Here is a 20,098-nt window from a genome sequence, read left to right as displayed (position 1 = left end):
GTGTATGAAGGTATTCAAGGGTATGTATAGATGATATATTTTGAGACCAGAATTTCTACTCTGTTGTACTGGGAGTACATATACACCATACTGCTATTCAAACTCTAAGGAGACATACATGTATATTTGTTGACTTAACCTGAAAGTTGACAGTTCTGGAACTGGACAAAGTTTATCCAGTCCCATGTATGTTCACTTGGGTGGGATTTCCTATCCCTTTCTTCCTATCCCTTTCTTCCCTTTCTTCCCAGGAAATGTAAAACTACCAGTAATTGGTGATGCTGCATTTATTCAAAAGTAAAAGGAGGTCTGCAAGTTACATTTCAGCCCTATGACCACAATGACCATTTAAAGATTTATAGAAAGGCATTTTAAAGTAACACACAGCATATTTGGCCCCATTTTTTTTTTTTTAAACATGAGAGAGTGCACCTCAATGAGATGACATTGTGTGTAAATTACATGTACATATCAAATCTGCTTTGTTTTATGAGAAGCACAGAATGAGTAGAGTAACGGGATGGTATGCTGTAAAACATATTTTCGTGGCATGAAATTTTTGCGAATTGGGAGCCGGCGGCCCTTTTCACATTATGAAATTTTCGCGAGTTGGGCCATTAACATTCAATTTGTATAGTGTAGACAAGAACTTTCACATGCATTTTAATTTTGCAAATCTTGGCTCTTGTGAAATTAAAATGCACATGAACATTCCTCGTTTTACAGTAGTTGTGGTTGAGATGGGGTACATGTATTTAGATTTTGACATTTTGAGATAATCACAAAACACAAGAATATTAAAGAGCAGACAGTTCCAAGAGAAATTCAAAGTTTATTTGATGAAAATTGGTTTTGAAATGGCCAAGATATCCAAAAATCAAAGTAAAATGAAGTGGCCCTGTTATTACTATTGTGTATAATGACATCTTGTTTGGACATCTCGGCAATTTCAAACCAGATTTTCATCAAATAGCCTTTGAATTTTTCTTGAAATTGTATGCTCTTTGATATTTCATATGAGGTCTCTCATTATGTAACAAAAAAGTTGGAAACCTGAAGCCCCATCTCAACCATAACTATACCATCCTTTTAACAAATCATATTTTGTTCAGATACAAATCTGCAATTGATATGGTACTCACTTCACCACATTAGCTTTTTTTTTTTTCTTTTTCAGTCACCTTTTGGAAAAGGAAAAAAACTGGGATATTGCCAGTCATTCAAGGTATTCGCATTTATTCCTTATCCCTGTCTGATTTGATCAAACTTTCATTCATCTGCTTTTTGGACTTTACATGGAACCTCAATTCATTTCAACAGATTCGTGTAGGGGTAAAGCCTGGGCAGAATTTTTATGTGAAATGACATTGCACAGTATCTGGGTATTAAATTTAAAGGACAAGTTCACCTTTATTAAAATAAGGATTGAGAGAATGTAGCAATATTAGTAGAACACATCATTGAAAGTTTGAGGAAAATCGGACAATCCGTTCAAAAGTTATGAATTTTTGAATTCTTTGTTCAGTCACCGCTGGATGAGAAGACTACTGCAGTGTGTGATGTCACATGCGTACAACAATATAAGGAAAATATAAAGAGAATTTCACAAAATTTCATCTTTTGAAAAAAGTACACATTCCCTTGACTCGTTACTGACATATGTTATGGGTAGTATTATTCCCATTGCCTTTAGAAAGAGGCAAGTCAAGTGCTCTTTTATTATGCGAAAAAAGTGAAAATAATTTTATGTTGAATTTTCTTTATACCGTTGTACTCCTATGACATCACGAGCCTTAGTAGTCTCCTCATCCAGCAGTTCCAACACAAAAGTTTTAAAAATTCATAGTTTTTGCATCGATTGTCCAATTTTCCTCAAACTTTCACTGATGTATTCTACTAATATTGCTGCATTCTCTTAATCCTTATGTTAAAGACAGGGAATCCCATTTGCATGCCTTAAATGAAGAGTTGTATAAATACAGTGGTATGTTGAAGAGAGTATCATTTTAGAAACTCCCATAAAGTATTGAAAGTGGAAGGTAACATTTAGTACATTTTTATTGACCGTTAGATTTTGAATTGAATTTTTTTCGGGGCTCACCGTAAATTCCAGTACATTACTAGGCTACCTTTGCAGACCCATGCACTGCATGTGTGTCCATCATGTATATTTTGTGAAGAAAGTTCATCAAAACTTACAAACATTTCTATATACATTCTTGCCACACACTCTATATGTTATTACATCAGCTCTTATACTTTTAGATTTGTGTTTATAGATTAAAAAAAAATACAGAAGACTGCAACAAAAAGGTTTAAGTGTGGCTGACACACAGAACTACTGAGTAGTTGAGTTTTGTGCATTATTCAAATTGTAGATAACTGTTGACTTTCAAATTTCTCAGCAGTGGCCTAAACAAGCCCCCTGAGGTTCATATTTAATGTTTTGCTGCATTTTGGGAGGTCTGTAAAAGGTATCCCCTACCTTTAATGAAGGTGAACATGTCCTTTAATAAAGCTCATAGAAATAATTGCCAAAAGAATGGTCACAGAATCATCATCTTTTGCCCCAAGCACACATCACAGTATGGACACTGCACACAAAACAAACAAATACCACGATAAGAAGTTTGTTTACATTTTTTTTTTCTCTCATTCACAAAGCACAACTGTATATCATCATCAACCACATTTTACAATGTCATCTTTAGATTATTTTTTTTTGGTTGTTTTTATACATTATTGTCACTACTACATATCATACAGTACAATATACAATAGTGCTTACATGGGGGAAGCCTTATTCTCCTACCTAGTCTGTGCTTCAGAAAGAGTGAGAGAAACAAAGGAGTATTTCCCACCACAGAAACGGTGTGTTCACATCAAAGCTCATGTATTCATATGCATAATATTCTGAATACAAATTTAAATCCAGCCCAGTATATGGGAAATGCAATATTTATCTTTACACTAACAATATATTTGCTTGTACAAAGATTAGGCATACTGACAACGAAAAAAAAAAAGCAATGCTCCCATATATACCTTGCATTGACAACCGGGAGGTGCAGCTTGACATGGTAAAATACTGCTGGTGAAAATGCAATTAAAGAGATTAGAAGTCATGATTTCGCCATGTATTGTGACATTATTTTCTCACTAGCAAAAAAAAAAAAACTCCTTGCATGTCAGCAAATCAAGAATCTACCAGGAAAATATCAAAAGTGCAAAAGGAAAGTTCAGCAAAAGTGCACGGCTTTTCTTACACTAGGCTTGACAAGTAACACAATGACACGACCGATCTACTGGTATTGTAAATACTAGTCAGTAAATTCAACCACTGACTGTGAGCTAGAGATGATCTATCTCAACTAAAGATGAATGCTCGTGGTGACCAAGGGGTTTGCCTGCCCGCAGTGTTTTGCTGTAACCCCTTGAAACACAGTGGAAGAGTCTTCCAGTGAACAAGATAGCCATTACAGGCCGATACATGTATGTAGGGATCTCTCGTGTGTCTGAATGCACGCCCAAAATGTGTCAGCTTCAGAGCATAAGACTAGCCTACTAAATAAGTCATACTGTCCATGACATAACAAGACTCAACAATAGAGAGCAACATGAACGTCAACATGTTACGACTTTAGATTATAGTCAGATGTCTTGCAACAGTCCCGTGGTTTTCTGGAAATATATAATGAACAATCCGACCTGTTTCACATAAGTACGGTCATTAAAATATATTTACCATTTCTACACTGTGTCCAGACTCAAGAAATGTCATCTCTGCATCCAAAATTACACGAGCACATTTTTATATCTTTTTAAAATTAGTCATAATTTTCTTTACGGCAAAAATGATCATTAATCCCTTGTCCATGGCATTAACAGTGCTCTCTTCACAGCAGTGCTTTCATATAATATACATCTGTGTCAGGTTTCATACTGCCTATATAATTTCTAACTTTTCTTGCATATATATAATTTGTCTTTTCCATTGAACAGAGTTATTCAACCCTGTCAGTGGAGAGAACGCACCAAAGTATCAAGTCCAACCTCCCCTTTCATTGCAAATCTACCGTGTTCTCTTCATAGATTGCAATGCGCAATGATAGAGAAGGAACAAAAAGTAGCTAGCATTAAACATTCATTGTCAAGCTTGTACATACAGAAAATTAATTTCCATGCATAAAAATAAATGTGCCAGGTGGGATAATACACGCACTGAGTAAGCCTTAGAATCAAGACTGACTACAGGAAGGTAACAGCACTCATAAAATGTCCCTCGTACAGTACTCCAGATAACCAAGATATTACTGATACCATGTTTTCTCCAGAAAAGTAGCACAAATGTGAAATAGAGTTATTACCTCATCCTCCTTTCGCAAACATCAGGAGTGATAATAAGCATTACAATACTTATCTTTGCTATGCAATGCAGTGCCAAATGTCTTTTTACAATGTCAGTGGCTATTGCTTTTGTTTGTTGTTGTTGTTTTAGGGATGTGAGTAGAAAGTGGAAGAAGATATTACACTCTTTCTATTAATTTCTTGGACAGTCATTTCTCTATTTATTCACCGGCTAGATGGTCATTTATTACTAACGGTACATGGTTTATTCAAAATGTGTTAGATAAATTACTGGCATAATGCATCATAAAGAAATGTTGAATATTATTGTACCTCCTATATGACACAATTGCTACTATAAACATTCTTTACAAATTTTGCAAGAATAAAGCTTTCAGGACCATGCCAAAGTAGAACACAAAAGTTAATTATCTACAGATTGCTCCTCCCTAGTGAGATTTAAGATTATTTAAATATCTCCTTCAACGATTTTAAAGCACGATTGTAACAACCACATAAGGTGTTGATTTACGGCTATTGGACAAAATGCACATTTAAATACATTTTTTTAAATTTCAAAACTTACATCAACACATTCAGCTAGAGGAACAGATACTGCAACTGCCAATTATGCCGATTGACACACTAGAAAACTTGTATGGTGCAGAGCAGGCTTTAGTCATGGCAACTCCACTGATATCCCACATAATGGCCTTTCCATGTGGAACAAACATTGTCATTCTGATTACATCACCCAAAATACAGTTCATTTCTGATAGGCACAATACAGTGGTGCCACTTACATATCAGAAACAGAAGCAGCTTGTGTAGGAATCTAGAATACCAGTATTTAGAAAGTTGTCTTTTGATTTACAAGAACAAAACTTCCAGGTACATCAGAGAGATTACTGGACATTTCAGGAAGTAAAATGTTTACTAAAATATCTCTGACAAATTTGGGTGTATTCTCACTGCCTTCTCAATCCACATAGGTCATTCTGTAAATAGAATTATACATATCTGCAAACTCATATCATTAGGAAAAAAATGCACCTATAGCAGGGCTCGACATTCTTTTTCTCTGGTGACCCATTCAGGCCACTAAAATCTGAAATTTTGGTGGCCCGAAAAAGTAAGGAAGTGCCCCAAAATAAATGGAAATGAATTAGATCAATCCATTTGGAATCTTAGATCAGGCCACCAAAAGATAGCCTTTTTGGAATTTGGTGGCCCGGCACCATTTTTGAGTGGCCCTAGGCCACTGATAATGTGGAGCCCTGCCTATTGATACATTGCCTACTCATCTACTGTCAAACTGATTAAAGCTGTACATAGTTAGATTGTGGTACTGCCCACATAAAGAAAACTTTAATATAACTGATAAACTTGCCCATTTTCACGCTCTTATTTGAGACTGTAATAAATATGCTTTACTTCTCTGAATTACACAATTCAGTACATTCAAGCATTACACACAGATGACAGTGCCCATCTTCCCTTGTCAAGCAGGGTACTACTTATCTCAAAGAAGTCTTGAATGATAGAATTGTGACAAGCTGCAATACAACACAGGTTGCCTCTGTAGGTTCTTGTTTAAAGCCATTGTGCTAACTACTTAATCAAGAAAAAGGCTAATCACCATATATCTTTCCCCCTCTTTGATAATCATAGCATAGACATACTTCTGTGTGGAATCTAAACACATTCTGTCAAAAGTCCTTAATTCAAACTCTTTCCTTAATTAGGTAGCTTTTTCCAGTTTGCTTCCCAAAAGTTAGCAAAATTAAATGCCTGCTTTGTCTCTATCTGGCTCTATCACATCCCTGAATAGTGCATAGCATAAAAGAAATACATATAACACAAAACACATTGCCTCAAAAACACACAATAGAGATTGGAGCATAGACAATAACAAGGATAAACATCCAGTGATTTCATGCTCATATCTTAACTTTTTCTTAAGGGTTGGAAAAACAAAAATTTTCCTTCATGACACAATAACACATGATCTAAAAGTCAATATGATGAATGTGCACAAAAATGTCCAAGCACTCCACGACTTCTCCACAGTTCAAACCTGCTGTACACTTAAAAAAATAAACACAGAAGAGGTCACACAAAAATTGTCCATACCATCAATGAGTAAACATGATTTAAAAACACCTAGTGTTGGCAATTAGAAGACTGTGTAGTAAGAACAAAGTTCACAAGTGATGACAGCATGAGAAACACTCCTTCCTGTTGGCAAACTAAAGGAGACAAGTGGCAAACAATGTAGTTTACTGACCTACACATATCTCCCTACATCAGCCAGTATGTAGCTACCAGAAGGCAGTGAGTGGGTAGGCTTGGAACGTTGCCATCAGGATTCCAAGACCTGCAAACTAAATGTGCTATTTTAGGTGAGACAATATTCTTGGTAGCATGGAAAGTTGGAAGAGACAAAAAACAAATTAAAAAGAAAAAGAAGCTCTCCTACATAAAGATAATAGACACAGAGCAATTTGTGTATGTCCCTAAACACAGAGATCTGATTGAAACCATAGCCTAGCCTTGGAGAGTAAAGCAAGACGGTCTGGGGAAGTAGGCACTTTGAAACACAAACATGTAGATGATAAATCTTCCTGCCTTCTTTTGGAAAACATTCAACTGTACACATGTACTAGTGGTTGTATGATGCAATGTCATCTTGCGTTATCTATGTACTACTCAACAACTAATAACCTGTCAAGGAGTAACAGACAACTGTCATAAAACATTTATATGTATCTCTTCTGTGTAACATACAAATGCATACATACATACATAAATATAGCCCAGTACATCAAATATCACATCTGAAACCCATATAGATAGATATAGATCCTACAATACAAAAAATAACTCCTTGGGGCCATTTCTTCACGGCCTTTACATAATGTAATCTGGATGCATGTTAATCAAGAATAAAGAATCAAAGTTGCAACAATTCATATCTTTGGGAAATATGTGCACACATGAATCACCAAAGTCCAGGTAGATGAATAAAGCACTACAACAGTCAGAAGGCAATTGTGCTCAAAGTATTCTGCATTCACATTTATCCATCTTATCAGTCTGGGATCCTTGTGATGTTGGCTTTTCATATACTAGAACTAGAATTTATCATGCAAGGCAACATGATGAAAGAAAGAAAAAGGGCTGTAGGATGTATGGATTCACTAGCTTGCATACTAGAGGGCAAGAAGTGTGTATTTTCATGGTACAATCATATACTACACTGCATTACAGTATGTTTTTTAAGAACTGACAATTCATCAATTCCACATCAACTCAGCACTACAAAAATATGATTTTACATGTAGATTTCAATGATAAACAGTTGTCCACCATCATGATCACTTGAATATCACACATCATTGATGTCCTAGCATAGCATCACAATCTTCATCCAGCTGATAGCATCTTTCACTTGCTTATCTATTTACAAACACAGCTATTCAAAACATGGTAACCACTGATCATGGATATTTGTCTATGGAAAACATACATCTCAGGCTAGGGATGGGACAGGGCTTACTTGTGGTTTGGATGCTAACTTCATTCCAAAAATGACACACTTTTGCTGAAACTAAGAGAACAATGTAGGACTGAAAAAGGTCATTCAGAAAGGAGCATGACAGCAAATTGATGAACATGATGCTGCCAGGATAACAAAATTCATATTGGCAGTTGTCATGGAAACTGTTCAATATCAGACAGGGTAAACAGAAGTATTAATGAGGCAGAAAACGTCAGGAATTCTGTCACACTTAGACAAAAAAAAAAGACTGGACAGAGACTACTAGAGGCTACAAAGAGGGCATAACATGACTGTATGATTGATACGGAAAGAGGGAGTTTAAGAGAGCCTCTGCAGTAAAATGGGAGAAGAGTGGAGGGCATAGACAGGCAGGCAGAGTGCCAGATAGTAGGGAAGGGGTGCAGCAGGGCTCAACTATTAGTCTCAGGTGATGAAACCAGGAATTCCTCATGGCGTTTGTGTGAGCCAATAGCTTTGATTGTGAAGGCGTCTCGTGGAAGCTCTGATTTCCTTCTCAGAAGTGGCTTGGGATCCCTCCGTACACCCTCAGCCGCCTGGTTCACATAAAGAGAAGAAAACGTGTGCTATGAATGCAGTGCCTGGACACTTGTACATGATAATCTTACCACAATGCAATGTTTTTGTTATCTATGTGCTAATAACAGATATAGTTGGCATTACCTTTCCAAGACAATATGCAACCCAAAAGTTAATCACAGTCTTTACTGACTTATTTGCAAAGCAGCTTTCCATATCTTTATGGTGTATTAGGAGCTTAAGCAGGCCTACCAGCATAAAAACATTAATCATTTCATACCTTTCAACAATTTCATACATAAATCAAGAAAATGTACACATTAGCTTTTCATACAGTGCAATTAAAATGAAGGAAACACTTTATCAAGAAAATTTTGATACACTGTCTACATGCCTCTGAAGAGTTAATGATTAACCACACAGAACACAAGATGTAAGAGCAAAAGCAATTCATCAACTAACTTGGCAGACACCAGCACTTCAGTTATGTGGACTCATCAGCATTGCATTCACTAGCTAACTTTACTTCCATAAAAGTAATTTAATCCCCATGATGCCCCTACCCTAAACACAGCAAAAAACACAGCAGGCATGATATGAAGGAACATTATTTACTGTCAAAGCTGCTATTTTGTGAAGGTTCAATCTTTTCCAATTCTGCAAATCACTGCTTGGCTGCAAATTCTAAACACAAATTGACTACATATATTTGTGGAGTGAACGGGCAGCCGTTGTTGCACTTATGATAGCCTCGGTGTCAAACCATAAAACAATGTCTACTGAAAATTCATGTCTTTTACCTTCTTATTCCCAAATTATTTGTCCGTAAAAATAACAGCTTTTACAGTACTACAGTATGGAAAGCATCGCAGTGAATACAAGGTGTGACAAACATAAACATCATAGACCTGTAAAGCACTGCAAAGCAAAGTAAGTTTTTAGGTATTTCAAATGAAAGGAAAGTGAAGACAAGGTGCTGACAGCCACATCACATGACATTGGCAACAATTCTGACTTGCTGCTTCTGTTGAGTGTGTGTGTGTGTGTGTGTGTGTGTGTGTGTGTGTGTGTGTGTGTGTGTGTACATGTGTTTGATGTTTGTGTTTGCTTTTACCAAGCAACTCTGCTGGGTTAGTGAGGACAAAGATTCCTTTCATGCACAGTTCACTGACAAGCTACATGTTATCTTAAACTAAATTTTTCCCAACTATCTACTGAATCCAATATACCACATGATGAACATCATTGGGTTCTGCAGATAGCACAAAAACATGGTGATGGAGAGACACTAATCACATAGTGTTCATCTAGCAGCCACTAGGGCAAGACTGAGCTCAAGAGCACACAGGTCATTTAGTTCTCAAGTAATTTCATTCCTTATTTTAGAAAAATCTCCCCCTTGAGCACCTATAGCCCCTACCAGGAATGATCAGAACTAACCTTGCAATGCATTCAAAGAGTATTAGAAAGCAAGGAATCTGATAAACAGCTACAAGTAAGTGTCACAAGCATTGATAGGAAGAAAATCAATTGAAGAATTGAAAATCAATGAAAAACAGCTCTTATCTTTTCCAATTTAATGAATTCTTGCATTCAGTTGTATCTCTTGCTACTATTTGACAACTTGCTCTTATGACTCTGCTCTTATTGATTGACAAAAGCTCATATCTGACCATAAATGTTAACTTAGATTTTATATGTGCTACATGGCCAGTCATGGAAGAAAACGGGAGTCCAAATTCATACAATTAAGATTTACATTACAGCATGACAAACACTTCCACTCTGTGCAACTTATGTCAGTCACAGTAACTTATTACACGGTCAGCTAAGCGACTTTTTCAAATCCTTGCAAATTATCTTGTGCTTCAAGCCATTGTCCGGGATTACATGAATATTCTGTAAGACCATGTTAGCATGAGTTAGAATGAACAAAAGTTGTGATAAACTTAAGTGAATAAAACAAATCTAGTGCCACCAAAGAAGAGACAAGCACCATGAATGCTTCACACCAAATGTAATACAACCAACTAAAACAAGTATGGGTTAATATATGTGGTCAAGACCCCGTGAAAGGCAGCCTGCCTTATAACACACCAGCACAAGCCAGGGTTCACAGCACTACTACTGGAATATATACACACCAGCATTTATTCCCACCTATGGGAATGTACAGCTCCTATTTGACGGTGAAACTATTTAGAAAGCCCTTTCACAGAAAAGCTCACTAATTGGCATAATGTGTACTGAGAAGAGCCTATAACCCTTATTTGGAAAGGCTCCCAAAATTGGTTTCTATTCCTTACACAAACAGCATGTCCTACTACTGGACTTCGGAATGAATCTGAGTTATTCTTGCAAGAACAGACTGTGGGCTCTGTTCACAAAGACAAAGGACCAGGGAAAGTTCTAGATAAAGCAGTCCAATTCAAGTCTCTTTTGATTCCAATCAAATAAGAGCGTATGTCTGTAATGAATAGCTGAAGAAGCTGAGTGCACTGCAAAGACTTCTCACACCCCAAAAAATAAGTTTGTAATAGAGGAGTGTGCCAAGAAATGCACTGACCTCATTTTTGATGTGGTCTTTGAGCTCCGCCTCAGTATCCATCTCCAACTCAGGGCTGTTACTTCCAGCTGAACTTTTGCTGCCCTGTACACTCACCTGGGTGAACTAGTAAACAAGAGCGCAGCCCTTTTAAAACATTATTCTTTTCTTTTTTCCCCCCAAAGTTTTATTAATGCGAACTGAAGAGTAGAATACGAAATATTCTTCTTCAGAGAGGATTCCAAAATTTCTGTAAATTAACGATAGACACTGACAGATGTTGGAAATTTCATGGTCATAACTATCAATGTACATTTTGTAGGCCATATGTACTACAGATAGTACTTGGGTTATTGACTATATGGCTTTTCTTTCTTTTCTTTTTTTTTATGTGGGTATTTATGGTTATGTGTATTTAATGATGTCCCCCTGTATGTCTGAGTAGAAATGAGAGATAATCCTTACAAGAATTTTGGCTCCTCTTGTTCCCATCCACAACTTACTCCTTTTTTTACTGTTTTGATACATTCATACAATACTGATTTAAATGTCAAAATGAGTGGCGGAGAATTACCTTCTCTAATCCCTTGAATAATGTTGTCTGTATACATCCAGCATCCAACATAGAGACGTACAAACCACATCATACACAATTTGCATGCTGAGAAGAGATGTGCACACACTGTGTCTATAGCTGTGACCAGTAACACATATCCTTGCTATTCTAAAGTACAAACAACCAAGTGTGGCTAAAGCTACATCAGGGTTTAACTAAAGCTACTGAACCACACTTCCAATGAATATATACCTTCTAAAACTCCATGTTGAATAGAACCTTATACAGTAAATGTTTAATAATACCAAAGCACTTATCCCTGTCATTCTCACTAAGCTGTGGAAAAGATTGCCTTTATTTTGAACATATTTACAAATGTAAATTACTCTCCTGGAAAATATAAATATGAATATTTGTATGGCTGTCATAGTGTCATTATTCATTATCACCAACTCATTACAAGACACTCTCAACTGGTTTAAGACTAAGGCTGAATTAAGATGTTGACCCATATTATAAATCTTACAAATGTAAGAAGAATCCAGCTGAGTAAAAAAATCTCTAGAAATAACATTTAGCCAGGTATTGTCTGTCTTAGGGTGTTTAACATGCACTTTCCTATGTGTGCTTAAGCAACTATACCAGGGCTCAACAGGGTGGCTGTGAATGCTTTGAGTGCAGGGGGCGTCAATCTGTTTTCATGATTGGGGGCAAGACCTGGAAGTGGACGATCTGTGGAGCAGGGGGAGGGTGTGGGAGGGAGGGTGTGGGAGGGCGATAGCCCCCCTCTACACGAGGCAGATTTTGCATTTTCAGACCTGAAATTCATTGATATGGTGCACACTTGGGGTAAAATTGTTAGATTTTTTTTCCTATCAAAAACGTAAGAAAAATAAACATTTACAGATATGTGAAAAATGATAACACTGTATCTCAGCTCTTGTTCTGCATGGCATGCGACATCACAGTGTACTAAGTGTATGGAAGTTGATGGAAGGGGTGTGGAAGGGGTAGTCCACTTCCACATGACAGATCTTTTATATTTTGAAAACTGAAATGGAATGATCTGATGCACACTTTTGTAGAATACTTGGAAAATAGTCAGTCCCAAAAGTGTGGAGAGTCTAAATCTACAGAAAAAGAAATCGAGCAGGGGAAGAGTAAATTAAAAAAAGGATAAAGTAACTTTTGAATTTATTGGAACTGAAGAGACAGATCTGATGCACACTTTTAAAATTTGTCAATCACCAAAGTGTACTATGTGTATGGAAGGGGACCTACTGTAGATGATGCAAGGAAGATTTTGCATTTTCAGATTTGAAATTGAGCAATTTGGTGCACACTTTAGGAGAAATATTTGGACAGTTTCTATAAAAAAAAAAAAATCCACATCTCTAGAACTATGGGGTGGGGTGGGGGGGGGGGGGGCAAACATATCATTTATCAATATTTTCATATTTTTTCTGTTCACCTATCTGACTGCGGTGTCCCACACATGTGTGCGTATGATGAATGCATGATAGATATTGCAGCAGGACATCGCAGTAATGTCATACATAAATTGATCCTTGGTTTGTATTCACCATACACTTTAACATGTGGGATACCGCAGTAAGGGCAGATTGTGCTGCCAAGTCAGACCAGCATAAATTATATCCTGTGTGTAGAGGCCAGAGAAGGAGGATGAGCTGAATGGAAGAGGTCTTACCAGAGGGTTTTTCTTGGCTGCACTCTCAAGCTGATCCCACATGTCATCCATTTTCTTCAGCTTCTGTTTTTCCCTGTAAGGTGTGAGCAGAAAACAAGATGCACATTCACACATACAGAATGATTGGATGACAGATAGATAAAAATACATGGAGTAAAATGAACGAAGAACATAGAAATGTGTCACACAGACTTTGAATACTGTCGAGATGAAAGATTATTGTGACACTTCCCTGGGTCTTTATGCCTAGCCTTGTTACAGAAAAGATTGTTTCAGAGTACAAAATAACATGTTTAAAAAAAAAAATGTGTTTTTATACTGTATCACACACAAAGCCCTTGATATTAAAATATCTGTCAGAATAAATAAAGTAATACAACATTAGTACTTTTAGACACATATTGATATTACTGATGTCTCCAAATCAGCAATATAAAAATCAAGTAGCTAAAATGTAGGCTCTATTTTAGCTGTCCAAACTACTAGTACTGTATAAACTGTTATTTTCGTGAGGGTTTGATTTTCGCGAATTTCACGAATCACAGTTGGACCGCGAATTTAACAACACACGAAAATGTCACCATATGCGAATGTAGCAGTGCACTTATGTATGCCTCCGTGTCAATTGGCGAAAACAACATCTTGCGAAAATGTCCGTGACCTCCTCATTCGCGAAAATATCTGTACGCAAAAATAACAGCGTATACAGTATCCCATGTAGTCTGAGAATCATTTGCACCACAAACACAAGAAATTCCTCTCATCTCTAATTTTTCACACCATACATAAATGGCACGAAGCCTGATGAAGTCAAACATTTGGACAAATCCACAAACTGTTCTGTGAGGGTTCAACTATAGTATTGTGTACCTCTGAACCTGTTCTGGATATTGTATGAAAACAAGAACAAAATGACCAGAACTCCTCAATTACCACTGAAATATGTGATACAAAACTAAGAGATACATGACATAAAGAAAAATAAAAGCTAACAAGGCATTGCTTAATTATTTTTGTTCATATGACAGTGCTCTTTCACTTAACTTGGATGAGATTGCTTTATAAACTGCCTAACAACCTCAAGTAATGAGCTCTACAGTCTGTGTTTCATGGGAAACTACGATATCCAATAAAAACAGTTTGTCCATGTTTATTCTTTTACCCTCTTTCTACACAGATTCCATTCCTTTCTTCATCTTCTTTTTTTTCATCAAAGCTGAAATAGAAACACATGTCGTAATTCACAGAAATTCTTGAAAGATTGCAAATGGACTGCGTGTGATACTGTTCTAGTTACATGCGTATGGCTGCGATGTTCAGTGTTGTGAATGCAATAACTGCATTCATTTCGTATGCTAGGTGTGAGTGAGAGTGATAATACTTCATTCAACTTACTGCTCTCTTTCATCCTTGTACTTCTGCATGCAATCATCAAAACGCTTCTGGTTGATTTCCATGAACAATTTGAGAGCATTGTAGATCAGGCCATTGATGGTTCTGAAACGACAAAAGTTGCATTCACTTTTAAACCACATTTGTTTATAGAGTCCTTCCTGGTTTTCCAGTCCATTTTATACTTGTAGAGAGGAAACCAAAGGGCAAGCGAGAGGTCTCTAGTGCAATAAAGGCAAGTAACAGAACAGGAAGGATAGATTTACAGCTTATGCAAAGTAAACTCTTTGTGTTTCTACTGTATATTCTTGCTCACTCTTTGTGCTAGGTGTCTGCAACTAATATTTCAAATTATTAAAGGCATTATTTGCCATATGCAGATGAAACAAAAATGCAGTTTTGGTGCTTCAAAATAGTTCTAAAATGTGAGTTAGGGACAGAAACAACCAATGTAAAAATTTGATTCAGTATAGTCAATGTTAAGTATTGTTAACCCTATATCTGTCACATACGCCGTAGTCAGACTGCTCAGACATTTTGCAGTGCACAGACACAAGATTGTTGATGGCCATTTCTGATTATCATTATTGATATTAATGTGTCATGTTATACATCATTTGAAAGCTTATGGTCTAAACGTTCATTTTCCATAATAATCTGAGTGAGGGCGCACTTCAGTTTTAAGTAGGACGCCCTCTTATGTCACATAATTATCAATGCAGACTTATTTCCACATGTTACCACCTCATTTTTCCACACAACATGAGCTTGCATCACAAAAAGGTCTCATAGATGTTGTAGAGAATTTATTCAGCTTTCAGATGGTATGATTTTTTCATCAATAGCATCAGTACTTTTCATTTTATGAACAAAAGTCTGTGGCAATTACAACCTAGATTTCACACATTTTGTGTACCGTGGTAATTTCTGATTTTGTAAGTGATGTTGGCCTGAAAGTAGACAAAGCGTTTTTGTATCTTGTCAAGCTGAAAATATAAATTGAATTGTGCTTTTTTCTTTCAAATCTATATTAATCTTGTCCTATGATAATGCCATAATGATAAGATAATCTAAGGATAAAAATTTTTATTGAAAATATCGACGTTTGAGTGTCCATGCATTCCAGTTGATCATCATATGCTAGTCTACAACTTTCTGCACTTTCCTTATTGAAACAGAATTAACTATCACAGCAGTCATTTTCTTTATGATAAACCTGCATTGAACTGAAGTTTCGCATAGTGACAGTTTCATCATGTAATAATAATAAACAGTCAAACATACCCCAACATCAAGACTGTACAGCTTCAGGCCGCCAGCAAGAAGCTACTGTAACCCTATTGCTCCTTACACCTGCCCCGCTGGCCCCGGCTAACTAGAGACCCATTGCACTGCTGTTAGTGCTGAGTAAACAGTTGCAACTGCTGCACCGAATGTGCAGTGTTCAACTATTCTTCAGATCATTTATGAGGCCGATATTACTGAAACTATACCCCTTCACAGAATTCAGAGATGTTGAAATCCCTAATCTGGATGTTTTCACTTCATGTTTTACTATTTTGACTTGGATAAAATAGATGAAAATTGACCCACGTGTACGATCTTTTCATCGCTCACGGCGATCTCTATTACAGTCCCACATATACAGATTCGTGTAAGTTCTCCACACATGGCAAAACTGTACACAATACATTGCAGTCTGAATGCAAATGAACATGGGCGGGGCCGGGCCACCACAATTTCTTGGACTTTGAGAAAGCTTTCCTGATTGGTTAAAGGTGGGGAAGCTTTTTTTCAGGCTGGAAATCGTTTCCTTATACTGTCAGCCAATCACAAATGAGTTTATAGAGTGGTAGTGTCATAGCCTTTGAAGTAATCTGTCAATCAAAATAGGGCCGATATTATCGGCCGAAGCATTCTATTGCAGTTTTTGGGCCGATTTAATCGGCCCGTGACAGAGATAGGGTTAAATATACAAAATGTGAACACTGGATATAATAAATATACATTTCGAGACTAAACCATCTACAGTTATGATTTATTGAGAGAAATAGTGATATCTCCTTACATTTTAGGCTTTGTTGCAAAATGTTTATATGGAAGGATGTTTTGTGATACAACTGACCTACATGTATGCATCACATGTGATATCTCGAACATTTTTCAATTACTGCTTCCAATGGTAAACAGTACCTTTAAATACAAAGGCATTGTTTGTTTTTCACAAACTTATATGCATATATGCCATTTGAAAGTATATCAGATTTGGTATGTACATGCACAGCTAAAGAGGTTTGTGTGTCTGGATTCACAAAAGCATCAATAAACCCCAGGGGTCTGATTTATGAAAACTAATTATTGCATGCTGCAGGAACTGCATTTACTATGGCAACAGCCATGAAGAGCCAATATGCTGTGGGGATTGAACAGTTGTCCTACTAACTGCAATCATTGCTTCCCAAGGAAAGGTACTAGAATGAGTAGTCACTGGACATTGTACATTACATCACAAAGTTTATTCCATGTTCTGCCAAAGATTTTAAACCATTGAAGATTAAACATTAATGACATAGGGCCTTTGGGCAACATTCATAATTTGCTCTTCAGACCCTGCATATATTTTGAAGTTTGTTACAATAATTCCACAGGCCAACATCTATCTATAAAATGCCAATAATCAAGCAAACATATCCACTCAAATCCAAATTGCAATAGCCGCACATAGTCAGAGGCAACTTTATAACAATGACAATAATTTCCTTTTTTCTTTGTTTGGGTTTAATATATGAAAACAAAACATATGAAAAAAAGTTGTTGTTATTGTTGTTGTTTTTTTGTCTTGCAACTGAATTCGCAGTGATTGTCCTGACGTAGCTGAGGAACCACCACACACACAGATACAAACACATTATGATTGTAATACAAACTGCTTTCATCTAAATTAGTACTATAAAGTATAAAACAACAAAAATGTCAAAAGGACTCACTTATTCCAGTGTGCTTTGGAGTTCTTGTACAAGGCTGGAAACATGATGGGCAGTATTTTTTCATCATTGTCACTTATTAAGCTCATTATGTACTCATTGTTCCAGTAGTACAAGGCTCGCTCTGCCACCTAGTGAGGGACACACAACAAATTTGGTCTGTCAGTCAGAAAATAATCACTGCCAAACAATCTGCCTTCAGCAATGCATGACAACAGGCAAAGAGAGATGGAAGTCAAAGATGGCATGACTGTCAAGTATTCTATTATACATGTATATCAGACAAAATCCTATTCACAAACACATGTTTAGCTTTAATGAGAGGAAGGAAGATTTGAATCACATGCTTCTTGTAGTATCAAGCATAATACACTAGTTTCCTGTATGATGACTAGACAGATACAACAATTCCTTTATCAACAATCCTGGGCTGAAAATGTTACAACATGAATCAAACATAATTTTGTTGCATTTACACACACAATAAATAAGCATTAAAAGGAACACAAAGACTGTCTGTCACAAAAGCTCTACTAATGTGACGAGGGGCAATATTACTGTATTTATAAGCAAAGATGTGTGTTGTTTATATCATCAGATTGAGTTTCATTGAAACAAGATACCAGAAACTAGTTAATACATGTTTAAACAGTAAAACTTGTTAATATAAACTTGGTCATAGTTCATTTTAATACTGACTATAGTATTTGATGAGAAGACCAGTACCTTTCTCACTATACACTTCTTTTGTGACACAAAAGAAATGATATTCTCCACAAAAGGACAACAATATATGACGGGCAGAACAGTTTTGACAAAGAGTCTCCAATTTACCTTCTTTTTGTTCATTTTCCTGGTGCTTACAACCCCAATTCAATACTATAATAATTTATTCACACTAGTTGAATCTTTACTCCTCCTTTATTCGATACAATGCAATATTTGGACTAACAAACAGCTTGCTACTTGTACTACCGGGTAGTCCACATATCAGTCTAAAATTTATTCTTCACTCATTCAATACCATGCAATATTTGGACTGACCTGGAAATGAGGACTAGACACACAGTTTGCTAGCTGCTGGAAGAGAGGCTCCATCACTTTCTGGAACTCCACTGGTTCAATGACATCCAGAATCTCCTCCAGCTCATTCAAGAACATAACCTGTGGACCATTAAGATATCAGAGTATGTCAGCTCTCTTCTCGCAAGCCATCAGCAACACTACCTGGTGGGGACAACCTTCCCTCTACACAAATCAAATGTCTATAGCAGGTTACTTAACATCAATCTGGTTGTTCTCTAGTTTTCCAAACTACTGACTAAATTACATATGAACTAAAAATATCGATCCAAAAAACTCAAAAAACTCCAAAAGTCAGATAATCTTTTTGAAATCTATAGATACAACCTTGATGCATAAATTTGTAATATTGAGAGTATAATATATGAACAATACATAGTACAAGGCACAATATTCTGTTTACCTCTTTTGGACTGTGAACCTTTGGCCAGAACTTCAGCAAGAGTCTGAGCACCTGCATTGTGGAAAAACAATAAAAAACACAAAATCAAGTTTTACGAAATAAACCACACCTGCCAGAGTCTTCAATTTTACACTACGTGTAATTAGTTGTGACATAAAATTAACTCCAAAGACCAAGTACATATAGAGTACACATTACACACATGAAATTCCTAACACTGTTGTCTGAGCCACATTCAACAACATAATAGTCGGCAACTGATAAATTCAGTCCTTTCTAGCCAAAGTAAGGTTCTCTGTTGTTGTTTGTTTGTTTTTAGACAGGAAGGGTTGTTTGAAATTGATGCCACTCAAGTATTTTATCAGATCTGTATAGCAGTTTTTGCAAAGGGTACTATTTGGTAAAATATATATATATATCACTATTCGATATAGTCAAATGACTACTACTGTCTTATGTATATATATATATACATATTCTTTTTTTTTTTTTCAATTAAATAAGATGGTCATCAAGTTATACACTAAACTGCTATACAGGACCACAAATAGAACCACTTCTTGAAGAGAGTCACCAAAGCAGGAAGTTCAAATATTCTCAACTTACCTGTTCTGTTAATGTAGGGTCCTTCTCTAAGAATTGAACTACACAGTAGGCTAGCTGTTGAGTTGTGTAATATGAAGATAAAGAAAATAATGTTGTACAACTTCATTGAAAATCATCATGTTTGGTGAACAAATACAACATACTATCAAAAAAGCAAATGTCAAACATGGAACATATGCACGAACCTAACTGAACATACTCAATGCAAATGAAAAATATTACTGTGGAAGAAGAATTCTTTCCTTTCTCACACACTTTGATAATAAAATTTCCTTATTGTTGCCAAACTGGATTTCCCTCTGTTAACTATAACTTGATGCGATACTTGCCATGAAAGAAAGTAAAGTGCTAACATCGCTACTTAACTCCCACAGG

General features: G+C 36.4%; 1 protein-coding gene across 2 annotated transcripts in view; it reads right to left on the bottom strand.

The window, feature by feature from the left end:
• Nucleotides 1-2,638: 2,638 nt before the first annotated feature.
• LOC140232999 (serine/threonine-protein phosphatase 2A 56 kDa regulatory subunit delta isoform-like) overlaps nucleotides 2,639-20,098 on the bottom strand; it is an 81,244-nt gene continuing 63,784 nt past the window's right edge. Inside the window, exons 10-17 of one of the 2 annotated variants that reach the window (XM_072313110.1) lie at nucleotides 19,724-19,777; nucleotides 19,118-19,168; nucleotides 18,676-18,795; nucleotides 17,635-17,762; nucleotides 14,651-14,752; nucleotides 13,256-13,328; nucleotides 11,013-11,117; nucleotides 2,639-8,463 (exon numbers count right to left, since the gene is read on the bottom strand). In XM_072313110.1, the coding sequence (XP_072169211.1) occupies nucleotides 8,320-8,463; nucleotides 11,013-11,117; nucleotides 13,256-13,328; nucleotides 14,651-14,752; nucleotides 17,635-17,762; nucleotides 18,676-18,795; nucleotides 19,118-19,168; nucleotides 19,724-19,777 (777 nt within the window). In that variant the 3' untranslated portion in view covers nucleotides 2,639-8,319. The remainder of the gene's footprint in view (nucleotides 8,464-11,012; nucleotides 11,118-13,255; nucleotides 13,329-14,650; nucleotides 14,753-17,634; nucleotides 17,763-18,675; nucleotides 18,796-19,117; nucleotides 19,169-19,723; nucleotides 19,778-20,098) is intronic. The other variant, XM_072313117.1, reaches the window with a different exon arrangement.

The sequence above is a fragment of the Diadema setosum genome, chromosome 1 (genome assembly GCF_964275005.1).
Source record: "Diadema setosum chromosome 1, eeDiaSeto1, whole genome shotgun sequence".
Taxonomy (NCBI): Eukaryota; Metazoa; Echinodermata; class Echinoidea; order Diadematoida; family Diadematidae; genus Diadema; species Diadema setosum.
The sequence above is the reverse complement of the archived record's forward strand: the minus strand, read 5'-3'. Positions and strand labels throughout refer to the sequence as shown.